The sequence below is a fragment of the Vombatus ursinus genome, unplaced genomic scaffold (assembly GCF_900497805.2).
Source record: "Vombatus ursinus unplaced genomic scaffold, bare-nosed wombat genome assembly UNPS02011613.1, whole genome shotgun sequence".
Classification (NCBI taxonomy): Eukaryota; Metazoa; Chordata; class Mammalia; order Diprotodontia; family Vombatidae; genus Vombatus; species Vombatus ursinus.
The window spans coordinates 2667309-2688700 of NW_020951391.1; the positions used below are offsets into that span (position 1 = coordinate 2667309).

Here is a 21392-nt window from a genome sequence, read left to right on the forward strand (position 1 = left end):
CACTCCCACTAGTCTCCCTCCCCCTCCTCTAGATCTCTGGGGCCTGGCTAGAAATTCCCACGCTTGGTGCTCCAGAGTGGTGGGAGACACCCCTACCCTAGGCCAAAGGGCAGTTATTTTTGTGAAACAGAAAACCCAGTGACAAATGATGCAGAAAGGCAGGCACAGGATGGAATCGCAGTGAGAAGGGTCAGACAGAGCACTAGCGTACAGTGAGGATGACTGAGGAAGCGCTGGACCTTCCACAGATTCTTTATTACACCTTTTGTCAGTCATCAGAGATAAAATCCTATGTCCAGGCAGAGGCAGGTGCGCTGGAAGAGCAGACTGGTTCTTTTAGCGTCAGAGCCAGAATGGGGTGGGGCAATGGATGGATGCTCAGTTCAGCGGTCCCTGGGCAGGGTCCTGGGGTTTCAGGCTGGCAGAGATGAAAGAATGGGAGTTGAGGAGGCTAAGTTCAGGCATCAGTGACCTCCATGTTCTGCAGCCGACCTTCCAGGGCTGCATCTCCTGCCGTCATTTTCTTTTTGCCACCTTCATGCTGTTTCTTTTGTTTCTTGGATGGCTCCTGGTCAATTGGGGCGGGTTTCACAAAGGGGATCAATTCTTGAAGACCTTAGAAGGGAAAAGAACAAAACCAAGTGGTTTCTAGTGGCTAGGGAGTAAGAGGTGGTGAGCCCATGGAAGAACTGAGTCAATGGAGACCCTCTGAGGGAAGAAGATTCTGTCATCTCTCTACCCTCTCCTTTGAACTAGGGTTTTAGCTATATTTGGATTCCCCTCTTGCTTTTTCCATTTCCTCGATAATGTTCTTTGAGAGGCTCAGAAGACAAGGTCTTTGAGATATACGTGAAACAACAAAACTCTTGAGTATGCTGGGAGGAAATGAAGGGAACGGGATATGGAGGGAAAAAGCAGGGCAGGTAAGTCCTGACCAGCTGGGATTTCAGATATAAGGAGGGTAGCAAAAGACTATGGGTGAACTGAGTACAGAGAAACAGAGGAATAGGGGAAAGAGATCTCACCTGGTGGCATGAATTCCTTTAACTTCTCAGGCACAATGATACCCTTCTCTGTCTGGTAGTTTTCTAGAATGGCGCAGATGGTCCGGGTAGTGGCACACATTGTAGCATTGAGCATATGGACAAATTCCACCTGGGAAGAAGGGAGTCCCCGCAGTGTCAATCAAAGCCCAACTGCCAGCTGATCTCTCTGAGACTCAATAACTATCTCCAACAAGTTCTGTGCAAGGAAGTAGTTATTTTATCCTTCACTCAAGCCAAGGAGAGCAAAGCTAGTAACACTTCGTACAGAATGGCCAAAATTAGGCTTATAGTCTAACACTGATCACTGTGCTGCTTTGACTGAACAGAAAACTTTAGCCTCCCTCAGCAGTCTTAAGGCTGAATCATATTCTCAATTCTCATCCCAGAGCCTACTTCTTCCTGACTGTCCAAAGGCCTCTTACCTTATCCATCATCTTCCTAGTCTGTCCATAGCGGATACGGAGCCGACGGGCCTGATAGTCTGTGCAATTGGAGCAGGATACTAATTCACGGAAGGCTCCTGAGCCAGGGAACCAGGCCTCCAGGTCTAGCTTCTTACTGGCAGCATGGTTCAAAGAGCCTATAAAGAAAAACCCCAAAATTCATGACAGAGGAGTAGAAACTGAGACTCGTGAATTTTCTACTTCCTTTCACTTCTCTCTCTATGAAGCTGAACTGAAGCCACTTTCCCTTTAACTCATTCCCATCAACTATAGCACAGAATTCTCTTCTATCTGGGGGATGTAGGATGGAAAGGAGGCTTCTGAAACTCACCAAATGTCCCTTTTCCCAAGGTAGTCAGATTTATATGCTAACTCCAGAGCACAGTGAGAAGAGTGCCATATTTTAACTTTAGTTTACAAATGGATTTATAATAATTTAATCAATGTAACCAATTAGTAGGGCTGTTTTGTGTCTCTGTGAAGCAGCCCAAATGGCGAAGATGTTTATAGGGTACAGTGAAAAGAGGAAGAGAAGACAGTGGGCAGTCGCTGCTAGGCCTCATACCTGAGACAATATTCACAATGTGGTAAGGAATGCCCAGGGCTTGGTAGAATTCCTCTGCAGTGCCGATCATCTCGTCAAACATCTCCCATGATTTGTTGTCATGTGGTGATGCGTAGACAAACTGCTCGATCTAGAGAGAGTGAACCAAGGAAAAGGTGGCAAAGAAGCAGGGTTAGGATGAGTCAACTGAGGGATCTGGGGGAGCAGGAGCAGGGACTAGGGAGGGAATTTAATTCTCCTGCTTTTGGCCAGTGGTAGTGGGGGCATGGCAGCTAGAGATGGCCATCAGGGGTAAAGAAGGCTGGGGCCCACAGAACATAAACTCAGAGCTCCTCAGCACTACTGATGGATGGCATTTTGGTAAAACTTTAAGGTGCTCTACCTCCTATGAGCCTCTCAACAACCCTTTGAGCCAGGCACTGCAGGTATTATTAGCTCCATTTACAGAGAAGAAAACAGGTTCTGAGAGGCAGTGATCTGTCCGTGGTCACACGAGTAAATGTCAGAAACAGGACAAATTCAGGACTCTCTTGACAGAAAGTCTAGTGCCCTTTCCCCTAATATATGCTATTAACACCAGAACTCTTCTCCTTTGAGTTCTCCAACAAAAGCAATCCCCAAACTAGCAAGGTCAATGGAAGGAATGGATACAGATCAAAAGCCATTTCCTGAGATTTTTTTCTCTCCCTAGAAAGTTGGAGGACACGACTAAGGATCCATGTAGCCTTAGAATATGGAAAGGCACTTTTTAGGCAGCAGCATAAGAGGTGAGACTTGGTCCAATGTGACCTCAAATGACTCATTTATCAGATTAGGTATTTTCTCTAGTCATCCTGGATGGAGAGGAATTTCTACTCTTTACCCTATCTACTCACCTTCTCAAACTGGTGGACCCGAAAGATGCCACGGGTGTCACGACCATGGGAGCCCACCTCCTGGCGGAAGCAGGTGGAAAAGCCAGCATACTTGATGGGCAAGTCCTCCGGCCGAAGCCACTCATCACGGTGTAAAGCGGCAATGGGCTGCTCTGAGGTGGCAATCAGATACTTCTCATCATAGGAATTATCATCAGATTTTTCACTGCCTTTGCCAATCACCTGTGAGGACCACAGATCAGCTTTTAGAACTGGAAGGGGTATTAGAAGTCACCTTCTAGACCAACCTCCTCATTTTACAGATGAGGAAAATGAGACCTAGAGTGGTGAAAGGACTGGCCCAAGGCTGCACGGTAGAGCAGGGGGGGACTGAACCAAGGCATTCTGACTCCAAATCCAGCACTCTTTATATCTCACTGCACTGAGGGAGCCCCCATCCTTTCCCCCTCTCCTGCTGCTGCTAGCCAAGAGATGAGAAAGAAAACTGAGGTTAGCTGGAAACCTGATACAAGATGGCTCAGGTGAGACAAGGGAAGAGACTCTCATTCAAAAGGTAACCCTCTGGGCTAGGGCTCCAGGGATTCTTCCTCCAAAGTACACTAAACAAGGGGAAGACTAAGAATGGATAACAAACTCCAATCAGTTACCAAGTGCTGTCATCTCTTCTCCTTCTCTTCCTACCCTGCTGGATGACTCTGATGGCCCCCGAAAAGACCTCCTGCCTTTGAGTCTCTCCTTTCTCCTGCTGCCAGGTTTACCTTCCTTACGCACAGAGATTGCCCGTGCAGTCCTCTGATACGCACCTTGTACAGCTCCTCATCGAACTGGCTGAGCTGTGCCACTTCTTGCATCACTTCTTTTTTCATGAAGAAAGGGGTATAGATGGGGGTGTAGCCCCTGCTAGAAAGGGTTCGAAGGGCAAGTTGGATAAGGGCCTGCTCCAAGAACACGAGGACTCCCTGTAGGAACAAAGAATTACTGATTCTCGAAAAGTTAAGCCACATGCTAGAATTAAAGCAGAAGCCGTTTGGGTGACAGGACCTGGCAAAGCCCAGTCACTACTGAAGAGGCGAGAAAACTTCTGAACTGTAAGCGATAAACCCAGGTAGTTGCTCTCTACTGTTATTTGTCCCCATGTGCCACTAGATGAAACCCCTGAGAGCAAAAGCACAAACTTTGAGATCCAGAAGGAACCCTGGGAGTCACTGAGTCTAACCTACACATGAAAGGTACCCCACAACTATAAAACAACCCAAAGTGGTTGTCAAGCCTCAGCCTAAAGCCAGTCTAAAGATCCCTAAGGAGAGAATTCACCACCTGGAGGGCAGCTGGTTCCACTCTGGGACAGTTCTAACTGTTAAAGTTTTTCCTGACAACAAATCTAAATCTGCCTCCTTGTAATTTCCAGTCAGTACTCGAGGTTCTGCTCTCTGGGGCCAAAAAGAACACCAGGGCAGAACCAGGAGTAGTGAGGGGATTAAGATACTAAAATAAATGTAACCGTGCTTTTAAAACAGAACTCAGAGCAAGGTCTCCTCCAGCTTATTTCTTAAAACACTGCATTTCCCTTTCACTGGGCTCTTTCAGCAGTAATTCTGGCTGAGGATAGGAACTCCCATTACTAATGATAAATGCTTAGGGGTAATTAAAGAGAGATGATAGGATTTCCATGGATGCTTCTCAGAAGTGAAAAGAACTAAGTCTAGAATAGTTTCTCCTGGCAGTTTTTTGGGGGACTAGCCAATTTAAGGAAACTCAAAGCCCAAACCTCCTCTCTATAAACTAACCCAGTTGAGAGTAAGCATCCCTCCCAAGGGACATCTGGGTAGCAGACATGACACAAACCGGTGACCTTTTCCCAGCTGCTTGGTGGGGAAGCCATGACCTTTAGTTTTCCAGAAGAGGCCCCCTTTGGAAGTGGCTTCAGGAGACACTCATGCCTAGAAAACATTCTCTGGTCCCACTATTAGAAATAACTGCTTTTCTAGCTAGACAATGAGTAGTCGGACTTGACCCTAGATTGGCATTTATTGTGCCCATGTCACTGCTGTGCCATCGGACCCCACCCCAAATCTCTCACTGCCTATCTGAGTGGGCAATATTTGAATATGATACCAATATCTTACAGAGGCGAGACAGTAAAAATGGTTCTCTCTAGGAGGCTGGACTGCTCTACAGACTCATTCTTCTATGGCCACTGGTTCCTAACTCTCACCTTCAGGAAGTAGCCTCGGCTCCCAGCCACCACTGCTCCTTTTTCACCTTCAAAGCCGTCCACCATCACCACCAGGTCCACGTGAGAATATTTCTTTCTCACAGTACAATCACCCCAAATCCTCTCTACTTTGTTGTCAGCATCCTGAGTAAATAGAGTCAAGAGAACAAGGAGTCTTCATTCTGTAATCACCTTCTATTTGATGCCTACACTAAAAGGAAACAGTTTTGTGAAGAAGGCTCCTAGCTCTCTCACAATTGAGCTTTGTCTAACTCCTACTCTAACAGCAAACTGCTTTGTAAAGAAAGCCCCTAGCTAACCCACAACTGAGCTTTGTTCACTGTAAACAGAGCCTAGAGAAGAGACATTGCAGGAAGCTTTATTCAAGGCATAAATGCTAGCTTGGAAAGTCCAGGAGCCTAGAGACATGATGAATGAGATCATGATTTTTCAGGAGACCTGTAGTCCTCTTTTTGCTTTTACCCTTTTAAATGACTCTGCCCCTTCTAGAAAGGCCCCTACCAGGGCAACCTTCTCCTGACAATCCTCTCTGCCTGGAGCACTGGTGAGAATGCAATCTCTTTTTCCTGGCTATCATTGGTCCGGAGGCCATAGTAAGGGACTTGACCCCAACTGCCTGTCTCAGCTCTGCAGCCTCTTGCACACCAGGCCTCAGAGAGTTTAATGCTCAACACAGAATGAATGAAAGAGGCACAGATGGGCCTTGCCACGGCTGGGGTGTCATGGAACAAAGACTGAGCTCAGAGCTGCTTTGTGCTCGGGAAGCTCCAGCTCCACAGGAAACTTTTATCATGCAGATTTCCCTTCAACCTGCCTCTTCTCAGTTGGGTATGGGTGAGGGGGTTTGGTTGATTTAGCAGACCCCTCCCACCAAACCCACAGCTTCCTTGGGCAACAAGCAGTGTGGGAGAGCAGCCCCATTTAGAAGAGATTTCTGTGCCAGCATCTCTTCCTACCTGCTGCCTCTGCTACTTCCTAATCAGGCAGGGATCTGACTGCTTCAATTCCCAACTGGTGGGCAGAAGGAAGACACAAAGAGCCTGCTTGTGACCCAGGGCCTGTTATTCAGAGAGTGCCAATGGTTCACAATTCTTCCCCAATGAACAGAGAGACAGCAAAGAAAGATGCTTTCCTATTACGGTTACTGCTGCTTACCTCGTCATTACTGATGGGCACAGAGGGGTGGAGGAGGTTCCCAATTTCTCGGAGACTTTCAAATCGCTCTGCGTCCAACTGTATCCTCTCAGCATCACACTTGATGATGGCTTCATCAATGAGGAGTCGGACTTTTTTAATCTGTGTCACTTTCAGGCTCTATACATCAAGAAACCCAGGCCAGTCCAGGTCACTGTAAGAATAGACTCCAGCGACCTAACTCCCCATTATGTGAATTCACCAAAAGACAATGTCTCAGTGCGCCATTAAAAGAAACAAAAACAAACAAAAAAACAACTTGGGCTTGCAAAGTATTGAGAATTATTTTACAAAGGGATTAGACGTGAAAAACACCCTTATAATCACATTCGTGTTTTCCCTGGGAATGCCTAAAGCACAGGTGCATTCTGTCCATTTGTCCTTTCTATATACTGTGAGAAGTTCTGGCAGGATAGCACATTTTGAGATGCATCACAGGAATTCTCTCTAAGATCTTCCTAAGCGTTCTAATTAAGTAATAGAGTAGGTATTATCTTTTATTGTTCCCTAATTGTTTTATGTATCTATTGTTTTCCTAGGAAAGCTTCCAGTGTAGGTGCTGATACTTTCTTTGTCTCTCCCATAGCACGTTGTACAATGCTAGTAGATAGACAGTAAATATACTTGTTGATGCAAATTCAAAATATTGGATTGCATTTGGGAAATAAAGAGGGCAAAAATGAAATTACTTAAACCTAAACACTGGTCCAGCAGCACCACCCCCCTTCTCAATTTCTACTTCACATTTCCCCTCTCCACATCTATTTTTCATCTGCCTTCATCACTAATGTCCAGTGAAGACTTCGGAATATAGGGGACAGCAAAGGAGTGATATATGTTTAGGCTTTTATTTTACAAACTGTACAAGTTCAAAAGAGTTGAAGAAAGTAAGGAGAGTAGAGCTGAATATATATATATCTGCAATTTCAGAATAACGTCATAGGAAAAGAAAGGACAGAAAACCCAATCCAGCCATGCTGAGAAAGAAAAAGGGAAAGTCTAACATACCGCTAACATGTCTGCAGTCAGGTCATCAAGGTTCAACACACTCTCTGGTAAGGATACATTATCCCCCACAGGCTCTTTTTTCTGCAGAGAGAAAGAAATCCAACACTATAAAGACAGAGGAAAACTCCAACATAGCTGTATAAATGTACACCTAATATACACTTTTATGTAAAATTAATTTTGAAGAAGTTAAAAAACTTCTACTAACTTTAATTATTTTTTCAGTGTTGTTGGAATATGGAAAAACATAGAAGTAGCTTATAAGAAATCATCAAACCTCAAGTAGGTCACAGACAGAGGGAACAGTCCCAGAGAGACAAAAATACTGATAGCAGCCCCTTTTGTGGTAGCAAAGAGCTGGCAGGGAAGTGCCTGCCAACTGGGGAAGAGTTGAACAAATGGTGGCATTTAAATATAAGGGAATATTATTGTGCTGTAAGAAATGACAAATATGAAGAATTCTGAGAATCTTGGGAAGTCTTAGATGAAATGATGCAGAGTGAAGTGAGTACAACCAGGAAAACAATTTATATGATGATCACAATAAAGTCAGAGAAAAGAACACTGAAAGGGAACAGAACTCTAATGAATGCAATGACCAAGTATGACTTCAGAGTACTAACAGAGAAATGTGCCATCCACCTATTGTTAGAGAGGTATGAGACTATATGTGCAAAATGAAGCATATACTTTCCAATATGCCCAGTGTGTTTATTTGTTTTGCTTAAGGGTAGTCTGTTAGAAGAGAGGGTTCTTCATCGCACACAGTAACAGCAACATTGTGCAAGAATCAGCTTTGATAGACTAAGCTCTTCTCACCCATACAATGATCTAAGACAATTCCAAAAGACTCATGATGGAAAATGCTATCCACATCCAGAGAAAGAACTATGGAGTCTGAATGCAGATCAAAGCACCTTCTCTCTCTTTTTTTCCTTTCTCATGGTTTTCCCCTTTTGTTCTGATTCTTCTTTCACAACATTACTGATGTGGAAATATATTTAATATGATTGTACATGTATAGCCTATATCAGATTGCTTGCTGTCTTTGGGGGTGGAGGGAGAAGGAGGGAGAAAAAAACTTGGAACTCAAAATCTTATAAAAGTGAATGTTGAAAAGTATCTTTACATGAAATTGTTGGAAAAAATAAAATAAGGGGCAGCTAGGTGGTGCAGTAGATAAAGCACTAGCCCTGGAGTCAGGAGGACCTGAGCTCAAATCCAGCCTTAGATATTTGACATGTACTAGCTGTGTGACCCCGGGCAAGTCACTTAACCCCAACTGCCTTACTGGGGGAAAAGAAAAAGAGAAAAAATAAAATATTAAGTAGGGGAAAAAAAGAAGAGAGGGTTCTTTTGGGAGTGAGGATGGCAGTCACTAGGAAGTGACACTGATGTTTACAAAAAATAATAAAACATTTTTTAAAAAAGACCACATAAAGGATGTGCATATTCCAGAAGAGGAAGCAGCCCAGCTACTTGAGAGTAACGGAATGGTCACCATTAAACATTAAAATAACCAGAAGTTTGTGTTATGTATATTGTTTTGGTTTAATGTACTGGTTTGATTCTCTATGGAGGATTAAAGGAAAGATATGGAATACAGATATAGAAAAAGAATAGCACAGGATAAGATCTGGACGGGGTATAAAAGATATAACTCATTTAAAAACAAACAAAACTGGGAGGACTGTGCTTTGTCCAAATTTAAACAACCCATCAGTAAAAAGTAGGATTAGGAAATCAGGCTCTTTGCTATAATCTTATAATTCATTACGCACAAAGTTGCCATTCAATTGCAAATGTTTTGAGTCTTAAGAGTTCTGTTATCTCAACTCTACTCATCACCAAAAAAACAACCCCATACTCTTGTCCAAGTACCTTTCAAGTAAATATTCCTTGCCTAAGTAAGGCTATTAAAAAAAAAAAGAAAGAAAAAAAACGCCACAAACCCCACCCCACATCATATTTTCTTTTTTTTAATTAATTTATTTTGATTTATCAACCATCACTTCCATAAGCTTTAGAATTTCAAATTTTTCTCCCCCTCCCTCCCCATGAGGGTGAGCAATGTGATATAGGCTATACATATACATTTCTATTAAACATTATTTTCACATTAATGATGTTGTAAGTAAGAATTAGAACCAATAGGAGGAACCACCAGAAAGAGGAAACAAAACACAACAGAAGAAAAAAAAAATAGCAAATAGTATGCTTTGATCTGAATTCAAACTCCATAGTTTTCTTTGGATGTGGATAGCATTTTCCATCATGAGGCCTTTGGAGATGTCTTAGATCCTTATCCTTGTATTGTTGAGAGGGGTTAAGTCTATCCAAGTTAGTCATTGAACAATGTGGCTGTTACTGTGTATAACGTTCTCCTGGCTGTGCTCACTTCACTCAGCATCAGACCATACAAGTCTTTCCAGGTTTTTCTGAAGTCTGCCTGCTCATCATTTCTTACAGCACAATAGTATTCCATTACATTCATATACCACAACTTGTTCAGCCATCCCCCAACTGATAAGCATCCTCTCAATTTCCAATTCTCTGCCACCACAAAAAGAGCTGCTATAAATATTTTTTGTACATGTGGGTCCTTTTCCCATTTGTATGATCTCTTTGGGATATAGCCCTACAAGTGCTATTGCTGGGTCAAAGGGTATGCATATTTTTATAGCCCTTTGGGTATAGTTCCAAATTGTTCTCCAAAATGGTTGGATCATTTCACAACTCCACCAACAATGCATTAGTGTTCCAATTTTCCCACATCTTCTCCAACATTTACTGGGAGACAAATAGTATGGGGGAACATGGGAATTATTTTTGGCCTGTACCTGTGATTTCATACATCTGAGGAACTCTCACTTTGGAAATGCTCTCTAGGGATGCTGACTGGCAATTTATTTTCAGCTTACAGTCATGGAGAATTGCCTGGAGTCCTGATAGGCTAAATGACTTGCCTAGGGCCCCACAACCAGTGATGAAGAACTTACTGCTAGGTCTTCCTCACTTCCAGAGCACCTCCCCCTCCCCACCCCCCACCTTTATTATATTATACTGCCTCTGATAAAGGAGATAGGAAAAGAAACCCAACAAACTGAGAAATTCATTTGGTAAAAATTGGGAGTTACAAGCTCCTCTCCAACAAGGGCTAAAAAGTTTGGAAGGCCATGGAAGCCAAAGAACATAACACCTTTGAAGAAAGTTAAATCATAGTTGACATTGAACACTATAGAGCAGGTTTGGAACACAAAGCTCTGGTGACATGGGATGTGTCAAGATAACTGGCCAAATCACCCTATTTAGACCCAGCAGACTGCTATGGTGACTTGAACAGAGCACTGGATTGGAATCTGGGTTCTGCTGTGGACTACTCAGAGAACCTTGGGCAAGTGACCTCTCTTCTGAGACCCTGAATTTTCATCTCTAAAATGGGGGAAATGGACTCAATGATGTCCAGAGGCTTTTGGTTCTAAGTTCTATTGCCCTCTACATGTGACTTGCTCTTACAAACAGAAATAACTGGCAGAAAGCAGACACTATTCTTTCATTATTCCTTTCATCACATTCAACATATACAAATTGGGTGAGTTCCTTAAAAGGAAAGGATAGTCATCCAATATGACCTTGATAAAAGGGCAGAACAAACTCTGAATGAGACTTAAAGAGAGCAAGGAAAGTATCCAGTAGAATATAAATTCCTTGAAGGCAGAGGTTGTTTTATTTTTGTCTGTGTCTCCAGTGACACAAACAGAAGGAAAGGAAGGAGGAAATAAACATTTATGTAGCACTTATGTGCTACAGATATTACAAATACTATCTCATTTGATCCACACATTCCTGTGAGGTAGATGCTGTTACAATCTCGAATTGACAGTTGAGAAAACTGCAACAGACAGAGGTTAAGTGACTTGCTCAGGGTCACACAAGTAAGTGTCTGATGCTAGATTTGAACTCAGGTCTTCCTGATTCCAGATCTAGTGCTCTATCCATTGGGTCCACCTAGCCACCTCTAGAAGGTACTTAATCAATGTTTGCTGAGTTGAATGTATCTAGGGAAGAAAACCAAACTGCCTAAATATCAAGTCACAAATAGACGCTGACTATAGAGGAAACTCAATGATAGGAAGAACACCCAGTAGGGCACTTTTGGTGCCCCTGCCACTGAAGAATTTTTTGAATAGGAGCCAACTTACAAAGGAGTCTAGAAAATTGTCCTGCTGTACTATGGAACTGGCAATCAAACCAAGTGTTAGACTGTTTTATCAAAACGAGAATACACACTTTCATTTCCTTGCAATGGAGAATGACTGGAAATGTTTGTGTATATCAAGAGAAGGCATGGGGGGAGGGGAGGAGGGGGACTGGGAGGGAAGAAGAAGGGAAATAATACAGTTCTGGGATCTCAGCCAGGATGCAAACAGTATGCAAATAGTTCCACAGCAACATAGTCAAGATTCCCAGAGAAAGTAATTTCCATGACTATAGATATCTAAGGGTCATGTTAGGCCACTAGCCAACCGTGCAACATAGTCTTATTAAAGAGACATATTGACTGCTACCAGTAGAAGAGTAATGCATCAAAACTTCAAAACAAAACTTTCCAGCAGAGTCCTCACTGGTCATTGTACTGCATCTTATTTGGACCTATGTCTACTGGACTTATGTCTATGGGACATCTTAAACTGAACATCCTGTAGACATTTTAAACTCAACATGTCCAAACCTGAACTCATTACCTTTCCCCTTAAACCCTCCTGCTTTCCTCCCTTCTCTGTTATTACAAAGGGCATCACCATTCTCCCAGTCCCTCAGGCTCACAACCTAGGCCTTCCTGGACTCCTCACTATCTCTCACTCCCCACACCCCTACTCAAGCTTTTGCCAAGGCCTGTCAATTTCACCTTTGTGGTATCTCATATACCCGATTCTAACACTCTGACGCTGCCCCCTCTTTGGTGTGTTGCCCTGGTCAACAGGCTCAAGCCCTGATCACCTCACCCCTAGAGTATTGCAATAGTTAGCTGGTGGGTCTGCCTTCCTCACATCTCTCCTCTATCCAATCCACCTTCCATTCAGCCACCAAAGTGATTTTCCTAAAGTGCAAGTCCTACCACGTCACCTCCTTGTTCAATAAACTCTAGTGGCTCCCGATCAGTCACCTCTAGGATCAAAAGCAAAATGCTATTTGGCATTCAAAGCTCTTGATCAACTAGCCCTCGCACGCCTTCCCAGGCTTCTTACACCTTATTCCCAACACATACTCTTCAATCTAATGACTGCATTCCTGGCTGTTCCACAAACAAGATACTCCATTTCTCAGCTCCAGGAATTTTCTCTGGCTGCACCGCTCCCCCCCACCCCCCCAATGCTTAGAACATACTCTTTATATCTCTGCCTCTTGACTTCCTTCAAATCCTAAACTAAAATCTCACTTTCTACCTGAAGCCTTTTCCAACCTTTCTTACATCTGGTGCCTTCCCTCTGTTAATTATTTCCTATTTATTCTGCATATAATTGGTTTGCACATATTTGTTTGAATTCTGTCTCCCCCATGACACTGACTTTCTTAAGAGCAGGGACTATCTTTTGCCTCATTTTCTATCTGTAGCACTTAGCACAGTGTTTGGAACACAGTAGGCACTTAATAAATGTTTAATGACTGAATTGAAAGCCAATCACAATGTGAAGGACCTAGAGATTTTTGAATGATCTAAAAGTAGAGAAAAATGATTAAAAGAATTTTAAAATGGATGTAAAATTCATAGAATAATCAAATAATCAAGAGGCCATCAAGTTCAACTCTCTTAAAAATGAAGAAACTGAGGCAAACAGAAGTTAAATAACTTGCCCAGGTCACGCACAAGCCAAGTAGTATTAGAATTATTTTACCTAAAAAGAGGTTGAACTACAATTTTTTTTCAAGTACACGAAAGATTCTTAGAAGAGGGATCATTTTGCTGATGGAAGAACAAGGGGAAATAGAATAGCTGAACAAACTGTGGAATGTGATGGGATATTATTGCCCCTAAGGGCAATATGAGAAGTATGAGAAAATCAGGAACTTTGCGAAACTTGTTCAGATGCAGGTTGGTAGGAAGACAATGCAACAATGACTACAATAATGAAAATGCAAAGAATAAAACAGAGACCAAAACTGAGCACTTTTTACGTGTTCTTATTTTTGTTGGGTTTTTTGTTTTATATCACATTTGTCTTTGAATATATCAATCCTTCTTCCCTATCCAGCAGGTCATGCCTTATAACAAAGATTAAAAGAGGAAAAAAAAAAAACTCCAGCAAAACTAATCACCACCACCTGTGGCTGACGATATATAACATACTCCATACCCATGGTTTTCCACATCTGAAACAAAGGGAAGGAGGCGCATTTTCTCAATTCTTCTTGGGTTAAGCTTGGTCATTATAATTATGTAGCATTCAGTTTCATTTTTCTTGTTCTTTACATTGTTAAAACCATTGTACATGCTGTTCGTAAATGCAAAGAACAATAACAACAAAACAATAAAAAATTAATGCTGTGAAATCACAATGACTAAATTTGGCCTCCCCCCCTGCCCCCAAAGAGATGAGAAGGTACCTCCCCACCATCTTTGCAGAGGTGGAGTATTATGGATGTAGAACATTATATAGAACATCAGACTTTTTCCATGGAGTGATTAATTTTGCTATATTTTTAAAAAACATGTTTGTAATAAGCAATGGCTAGGACAGATCATTAGGAAATGTAGATAACGTAAAAACAGAGAGCTTCAATACAAAATTTAAGGACAAAAATAATTCTCTCTCAATCATAGTTGCAAAGGTATCATCTAATCTCGTTCTCTTTTAATTTTTTTTATGCCATGATGTTTTATATTCAGGTAATGTATCTCTTTTGAGAATATGGTAAAAAGATGCTGGTCTAAATCTAATTTCTGCCAAATTACTTCCCAGATTTTCTAGCAGTTCTTATCAAATAGAATGTTCTTCCCCAAGTAGTTTGCATTGGTGGGTTTATCAAACGTTGTGTTACTGAGTTCAGTAATTTATGACTCACTTTTTCAGTCTGTTCCACTCACCTACTCTTCTATTTTTTTAACCAATGCAAAATAGGTTTAATGATTATTGCTTTATAATAAACAAAGTAATTGTAATAACCAACCTTGGGACAAGAAATAAGGAAGCATGTCTTCCCATCTGGTAGAGATGCTAGTGACTGTGGGTATGGAATGTTACACACTCTGTCAACGTATTCATTGGCCTTGCTTAATTGCTTTTCTTTGTTACAAAGGAGAGTTCAGTTGGGGGAAGGCATTATCTGGAAATGGCTGGTATAAAACCAAAGAAAGAATAAGAGGAAATGAGCCTAAAATGCACCAGAAGGGACTTTTTCTCTATCAATAAACATTTATTAAAGGTTTTTGTGCCACGCACTGTGATTGTTACGCATGGAAAAAGTTAGTGAGGAATTTACATCCCAACACAACTTTTAAGAACGGGACAAAGATATAGCTAATGATTTGGGTATAGTTCTAGCAAGATTATACTTGAGAAAGTAAAGAGAACAAAAGAAAGATGTCCAAAATATGCAGAGGATCCTCTATGATGAAAGGTATGGAGGGTTTGCCATCTATGATAATGAAAGGAATATCTTTTATTGACTAAATCATGGATTCTCCAAGCACCTGTCTAGTGATTGCTCCTAGCTGTAAATCTGTATAATTTCTATACAAGTAAGAAGTGAGAAACTCAACATCCCATAGACTTAGTCATAAATGTGAAATGAGGCAGACACCTGACATAGTGGTCTCGTGGCATTAATGAGATGGTCTATCGGACTGAATCCAGTACCTGTGCCAGCCACCTCCTTCCTGCCTTTATCATTTCATAGCTTCCTTACCTTCATTTTCTCTCCAATCGTCTTGCTGCATAAGTTCTTCAGCTTGTTTAAGTTGTCTGCCCGAAATCTGCCTAGGAATGAAGGATTCAGGATTAAATCAAGCTGAAGGGATGAGCAGACTTCATAAAGGAAATTCTCTTTTCAGTCACAGTTCTGATCTTAAAAACCTTTTGCTTAAGTCCAAAGCAGAAAAACAAAAATGATTAAAGATGAACTGTGTATCTGAAAAAATTTTTATCTATGAGAAAAGTCATACTTTTTGGCGAGAAAGGAATTTCTGTTTCTGGTTGCAAACCAGAAGGCCCATGTTTCAAATATGGTTTTTTGGCTACATTGAGAAATCAGGGGATTTGAGAGTGGGGTCAAAACCATAGGGATTAGGGGCAGCTAGGTGGCACAGTGGATAGAGTACCAGCCCAAGAGTTAAGAGGACCTGAGTTCAAATCCAGCTTCAGACACTTACTAGCTATGTGACTCTGAATTAAGTCATTTAACCTTACTGTCTCCAAAAAAAAAAAAAAGTGGAAAAAACACACCACAGGGATTGAGAGGCAATATGGTATAATGGGTAGAAAACTTGGATTCGAATCCTGCTCAGACACACACTGACTGGGTAACTGGACAAGGTGGCATAATCCCTCAGTGCTCCAAACAACTCTCTAAGGCTGTTGCAGAGGGGGTTAGTAATCTGCATTGGGAGAGGGGGTTTCCTAGAACAGTGAAATCAAATTCCACATCCCCCTCCCAAAAAAAGTAAAACACTGTCAGGATCTCTCTTTGATGTCTCTTCCTTACTTTTCATCCTACCAGTTTACCAAGTCCTGCGCTAACCTCCTTCTACCGCCACATCCCAGTGCAAGTCCTCATAACCAACATGTAGATCACTTCAACTGCCTCTCCTCTAAACCATCCTGCACACTCTTAATTTATCTTCCTTTCTGAAGATTACATTGTTGTGACGTAAGCATGTTGTAAACAGTAGCAGGCTATGATATAAATGTGAGTTGCTACTATCATCACAGGATGTAGGGCTGCAGAGAACCTTAGGGATCATGTAAGCTGCAGGTTTCCCACCCTTGACCTAGGCCAACCCCTCCCGTGTCAAAGTCCAACCTATGGCAATTACCAGCTGCTTGACCCTGAGCCAATCTTTATGTGTTTCAGTTTCCTCATGTGTAAAACGGGAATAATACTTAACACTGACCCGTTTCACAGGAATGTTTGTAAACCTGCTCTATATCATCTATTTGAGACTTAGAACAACTCTGTAAGTATAATCTCCATTTTACAGATGAGGAAAATGGGGACCAAAGAAGTGGCCTGTTCACATTCACACAACTAGCAAGTACATGAGTATTCTAAAGCACTACGCCTCTCTTCATCTCTCTCTTTTTTTGGTAGGGGAGGTGAGGGGGAGAGAAGCAGGTGAGTAGGGGTTGGGGTGTCACAATCTGTGACTTCATTGATATGGGGAACTTCATGGCAGAGAACTGGCCTCAGAGTCAAGAAGACCTGGGTTAAAAACAGGTCATGTAAACCTCAGAGTCATTTACAGGCAGCTCTATAAGATTAGGAGTTGTACAACAGCTGCTGATTTTCATTGGTAGAAGGAGATTCCTCACTGAGTTCCCAGGCCTAGGGTCTTACCAAAAATATGTAACTTCTAATTCTAATACATACTGTATGCCTAAATGAGATCTCTTCACAAGAAAATGGATAAATTAATATACACTAAAAAACAATACTGTTAGTTACAATTTCATTTTATATGTCATATTTGGGGGAAAAATACATCCTATATTAAGAAGCACCTATCTGTTCACTAGAGAATGTTGAGTTTTTTGTTTGTTTTTTAATCTCCATTTTGCATATGGGGAAACTAAAGCAGTGACCAGGATCAAAGTTGAGGGCTAATCCAATTCAAGAACTTGGTTCTCCTGACTTTTGGTCAGGTCCAGCTTTATTCTTCTCCAAGTATAATGTAGTTATGTCCTGTCATCTTTTTATAAGTAAAGAGTAGCAAAAAGGAAGGAAGCAAGACTCTAATGTAACATAGAACTTCAGGAAAGTATATAGGATGTCACTGTCTGGCAAGTTGTGATATAATATATGTCCCTTAAAACTACCATTACTGAAGAGAATTAGCATAAAACTTAAGCTAAAAAGAAACTCTTGGTAGCACTGTCTTCACCATCCCAAGAAAACAAATTTCTCAAAACCTTTAAAGGGATGAACCCTGGTTTCAGGGCATTTGCAACATCATCTTAATGAACCTATCTCCCAGCTGGTTGCTGGTGTATTGCATCAGACTAAATGAATCACAAAAACTGCAGCAGCATCCTGCCAAATAGTGATCCACTTTGACAGCAGAGGACGCCCTGCCTTGCCCCGGTGTTCTTTAGGCATCAGCAACTCGGGAGTGATTTGATTTCTACATCCATTTTTGCCAAAAATCATTTCCACCAAGCTTCTACTTTCTTCTATATCAACAAAGGGCCTCAGGGGTAAATCTAAGATTGACCATCCTTAACTCTCCCACGTCCCCATCTGATGCAGAAAGAACTTTGCGCCCCTAAAATGGCAAGGTCCTGGGTCATCGCGGCATTTCAGGCCTACCCCCATTCCTTCCTTGCTATAGGAAAGGGGACTGATCCAGAGCCGATGAGGCATTCCCAGCCATACCAGCGGTGGAAGCCTCGGCCTCCAAGGTTACCTTGCATCAGCTTTATAGGTATTTGGTAAACACTTGCTCCACTCACTGTGCACGGGATGGAGCTTTGGTCTTTTATCTCCTCGAGCAATAGGGAAGAGGGAGCTTCTAATCTAAGGCAGCCTTGGGGCTCGGAGGAGGGAGGGGCCCTGGGGTTCCCCCTCCCCCCGGCTCCCTATCTGGCAGGAAAGCTGACAGCTCGCTCTCCACACGCATGCTCCACACGACCCTCCGCGACCCCGGCCGGCAAGCTCTGGGCGGGGCCCCGAGGGGTCCCGGGCCAGGTACACGTGCGCCGGGGAGCTGGCTAAGGAGGGGAGGATGGAGGATCCCTTACCAACCTGGCCCGGGTGGGGCTGGGGAAGGGGCAGGCCAAGGGGAGCCCGGGGTCAGGGAATCTGAGGAAGGGGAAGGGACGGAGGGTCTGGTTCTCCCGCGTGGCCCTTCACCTACATCGTCGCCACTCGCTGTCCGCCCGCACCAGTTGGTCCACCAGCGCCGGGTCCTTGAAGCGCTTCCTTTGGGCTTCCCGGACCAGCTCCGGATCTCCTCCTTTATCAACGCGAAACAGATCCAGGTCCAGCACCATCTTCCCTTCTCTTCCGGCCTTGCTCTAAGGGCATAGAACTCACCTCTGTCGGCTTCCTCCGGCCTGCCAGCTAGCTGCGCACTGCGGCTGCGCTTTGCGGCGGGGCATTGCGCTGGCGCGGACGGAGAGAGAGAGAGGCGACCTGGAGGCTCGGGATCCCAGAGCGCCGCCTCTGGTCGGCGGTAGAGAATGCAGCAGCTGGGCCAGGGCGGGCTGGGGCGGGGCAGAGAGGAGAGGAGTGGCCACTCTGGGACATTTAGAGCATGGCACAGTTTGAGAATGTATCTATATGCTCGTTTATAATCTTAGCGCTCTCTCTCTCTCTTTCTCTTTCTGCTTTGTTTCATATAAAGGGAAGGTTTATTCTTGGTCAATATTTTTGATCAATTTATTCAGTAATATTAGGATCATGGGATGCTCCCCAACCCTTGCTCATTCTGGTATAGGGAATTCAGCAATGCTGAAGAGAGAGACAGAGACAGAAAGAGAGAGAGAGAGAGATGGATGGATGGATGGATGGATGATGTAGATAGACAGATACCTGTAGATGTAGCTAGGCAGCTAGGATAGAGCATCTGGCCTAAAGTCAGGAAGACATCTTCACGAGTTCAAATCTGGCCTCGGATTCTTCCTGGCAAGTCATTTCACCCTGTTTGCCTCAGTTCCTCGTCTGTAAAATGAGCTGAAGAAAGAAATGGCAAACTGTTCTAAGATCTTTGCCAAGAAAACCACAAATGGGGTCACCTTGATTGAGTACCCACTGTGCAAAGCACTAGAGTTGTTTAGTTGTGTCCAGCGCTTCATGATCATTTTAGCAATTTTGCAGATGAGGAAACTCAGACAAACAGGGTAAAATTACTTATTTAAGGTGTCTGAGGTCATATTTGAACTCAGAAAGATGAATCTTGTGCTCTATCCACAGCGCCTCAGCCTTCCCTATACACTAGGAATAAAACACAAAAATGAAAGTCTCTTCTATCAAGCAGTTTACACTCTGTTTGGGAGATATGATCTTGAATAAAAACAAAGTGAATTTCTTTTGTGGAGGAGGCTAATAATTAGGGGAACCAATCAAGCATTTATTAAGTGCCTACTTTAAACGTTGGGAGAAGGCCTCCAGCATATTGAATAGATCTCGTATGAGAAACTTTTAGGAAGACATAAATGAAAATTGCACGAGATGGGCAGGCATAGATGGGTTGCTTGTTATTGTTGTTATTTGTTCTTTGTTCTCAAAGAGGACCATGACATCAGGAAGGTGATGCCATGACTTGCAAGTGAATTGGACTACAGTGAGGGAGGGCTGTGCAAAGTCACCATCCTCACTTTCTCCTCTGGAGCCATGTAGGTCCAGTGGTAGGATATAGATCAGGATGACTGGAGATGGCCCCCATGCAATGGGAGACCTAGACCTTTTTAAGCTAAGGTCTTTCTGAGTTCTCACTTTGAATGAGGCAAAGCCCATTCTTCGACTAAGGCTAGGTAAGAAATGAGCCAAGTAATGGCCTCTTTTATCTAATAATAATAATAATAATAAAAAACGCTCAATCTGGGAGGGGAAGACCCTCTGGGTTTCTGGTCCAAACAGAAGCAATTACTATTTACATTCACTCTGAGCCATCACGGCCCAAGCAATGACCATTAAGTGGACTTGGGCTGGGTCCTATTGTTGGCCAATCTTTGAGAGCCAGAATTTAAGAGAGAGCCAGGTTTAAGGCATAGTCTTTAAGAAAGAAATCTAGCCAGTAAACCCCAAGATATCTTGCTAGGTTTCAAGCAAGAAAATTTACATTACTTTGAGCACAGTACCCAGAGGTAAGGGTATGATACCCTATGTGGACAGAGGGAGAGGAAGGATGGAAGGAAAGGGAAAGGGGAGGGAAGAGAAAGGGGAGAGAAGGGATGGGAAGGGAAGAAGGAAAAAAGGAAAGAAGGAAGGAAAGAAGAAGCTGTGTTACCCAACTGGAACTGACCAGTTAGGTCTCCAGTGGGGCAGCTTGGACTACTCACAGGTTGTTGTTGGCAATTCATTCTCAAAGAGGACCATGACATCAGAAAGGTGATGCTATGACTTGCAAGTGAATTGGATTTAAGTGAGGTAGGGCTGTGCAAAGTCGCCAGCCTCATTTTCTCTTCTGGAGCCATCTGGGTCCACTGGCAAGATATAGATCAGGATAACTGGAGATGGCCCCGAAGATGGGCTGCCGTCTATATGTTGAAGGGTACTCCTGAATGGAAGAGATCACAGGTCTGTTTGAGTATATGCTAGGTACTGGAGATACAAAGGCAAAAGTGAAATAGTCCCTGCCCTCAAGGAACTTATATTCTAACAAGAAACACAATATGCACATACAAAGATATATAGAAAGCATATATCAAACAGATTTAGGGTAACCTTAGAGGGAAAGGCATTAGCAACCAGGGCACCAGGAAAGTCTTCATACAGAAGGAAATACTTGAGCTGAGTTTTAAAGAAAATTAGGGGGGCAGCTAGGTGGTGCAGTGGATAGAGCTCTGGCCCTGAAGTCAGGAGGACCTGAGTCCAAATCCGGCCTGAGACCAAACACTTAACACTTACTAGCTGTGTGACCCTGGGCAAGTCACTTAACCCCAATTGCCTAAGGAAAACAAAAAACAAACAAACAAAAATCATTAAAAAAAAGAAAGAAAACTAGGGATTTTGAGAAGCAGAGGCACAGACATTCTAGGCATGAAGGATAGTTAGCCAGCAAGTGCAGAGGGAGGGAGTCTAGAACTTCAATTAGAGGGAATGCTTGGGACAGCCATGCTCACTTCAAAATCAGGTCCACTCTTTACT

At 42.9% G+C, this 21392-nt stretch overlaps 1 protein-coding gene across 1 annotated transcript; it reads right to left on the reverse strand.

Annotated features, from left to right (window-relative positions):
* Nucleotides 1-208: 208 nt before the first annotated feature.
* On the reverse strand, nucleotides 209-18661 carry SARS (seryl-tRNA synthetase). The gene is made up of 11 exons (XM_027856793.1): nucleotides 18439-18661; nucleotides 15276-15346; nucleotides 7368-7448; nucleotides 6321-6479; nucleotides 5145-5288; nucleotides 3733-3888; nucleotides 2930-3151; nucleotides 2055-2184; nucleotides 1469-1626; nucleotides 1026-1155; nucleotides 209-615 (listed from the first exon to the last, which is right to left on the reverse strand). The coding sequence occupies exons 1-11, from the start codon at nucleotides 18572-18574 to the stop codon at nucleotides 458-460; spliced, it is 1545 nt and encodes a 514-aa protein (XP_027712594.1). The 5' UTR covers nucleotides 18575-18661; the 3' UTR covers nucleotides 209-457.
* Nucleotides 18662-21392: the final 2731 nt, after the last annotated feature.

What these genes read in the sequence shown, in the direction of transcription:
- SARS (XM_027856793.1), bottom strand. Translation starts at nt 18,574, where the DNA reads ATGGTGCTGGACCTGGATCTGTTTCGCGTTGATAAAGGAGGAGATCCG. An exon ending in GGACAGCGAGTGGCGACGAT is followed by an intron (nt 15,347 to 18,438) that starts GTAGGTGAAGGG and finishes CTTCATTCCTAG; the next exon opens with GCAGATTTCGGGCAGACAAC. An exon ending in AAAGGAATTCATGCCACCAG is followed by an intron (nt 616 to 1,025) that starts GTGAGATCTCTT and finishes TTCCCTTCTAAG; the next exon opens with GTCTTCAAGAATTGATCCCC.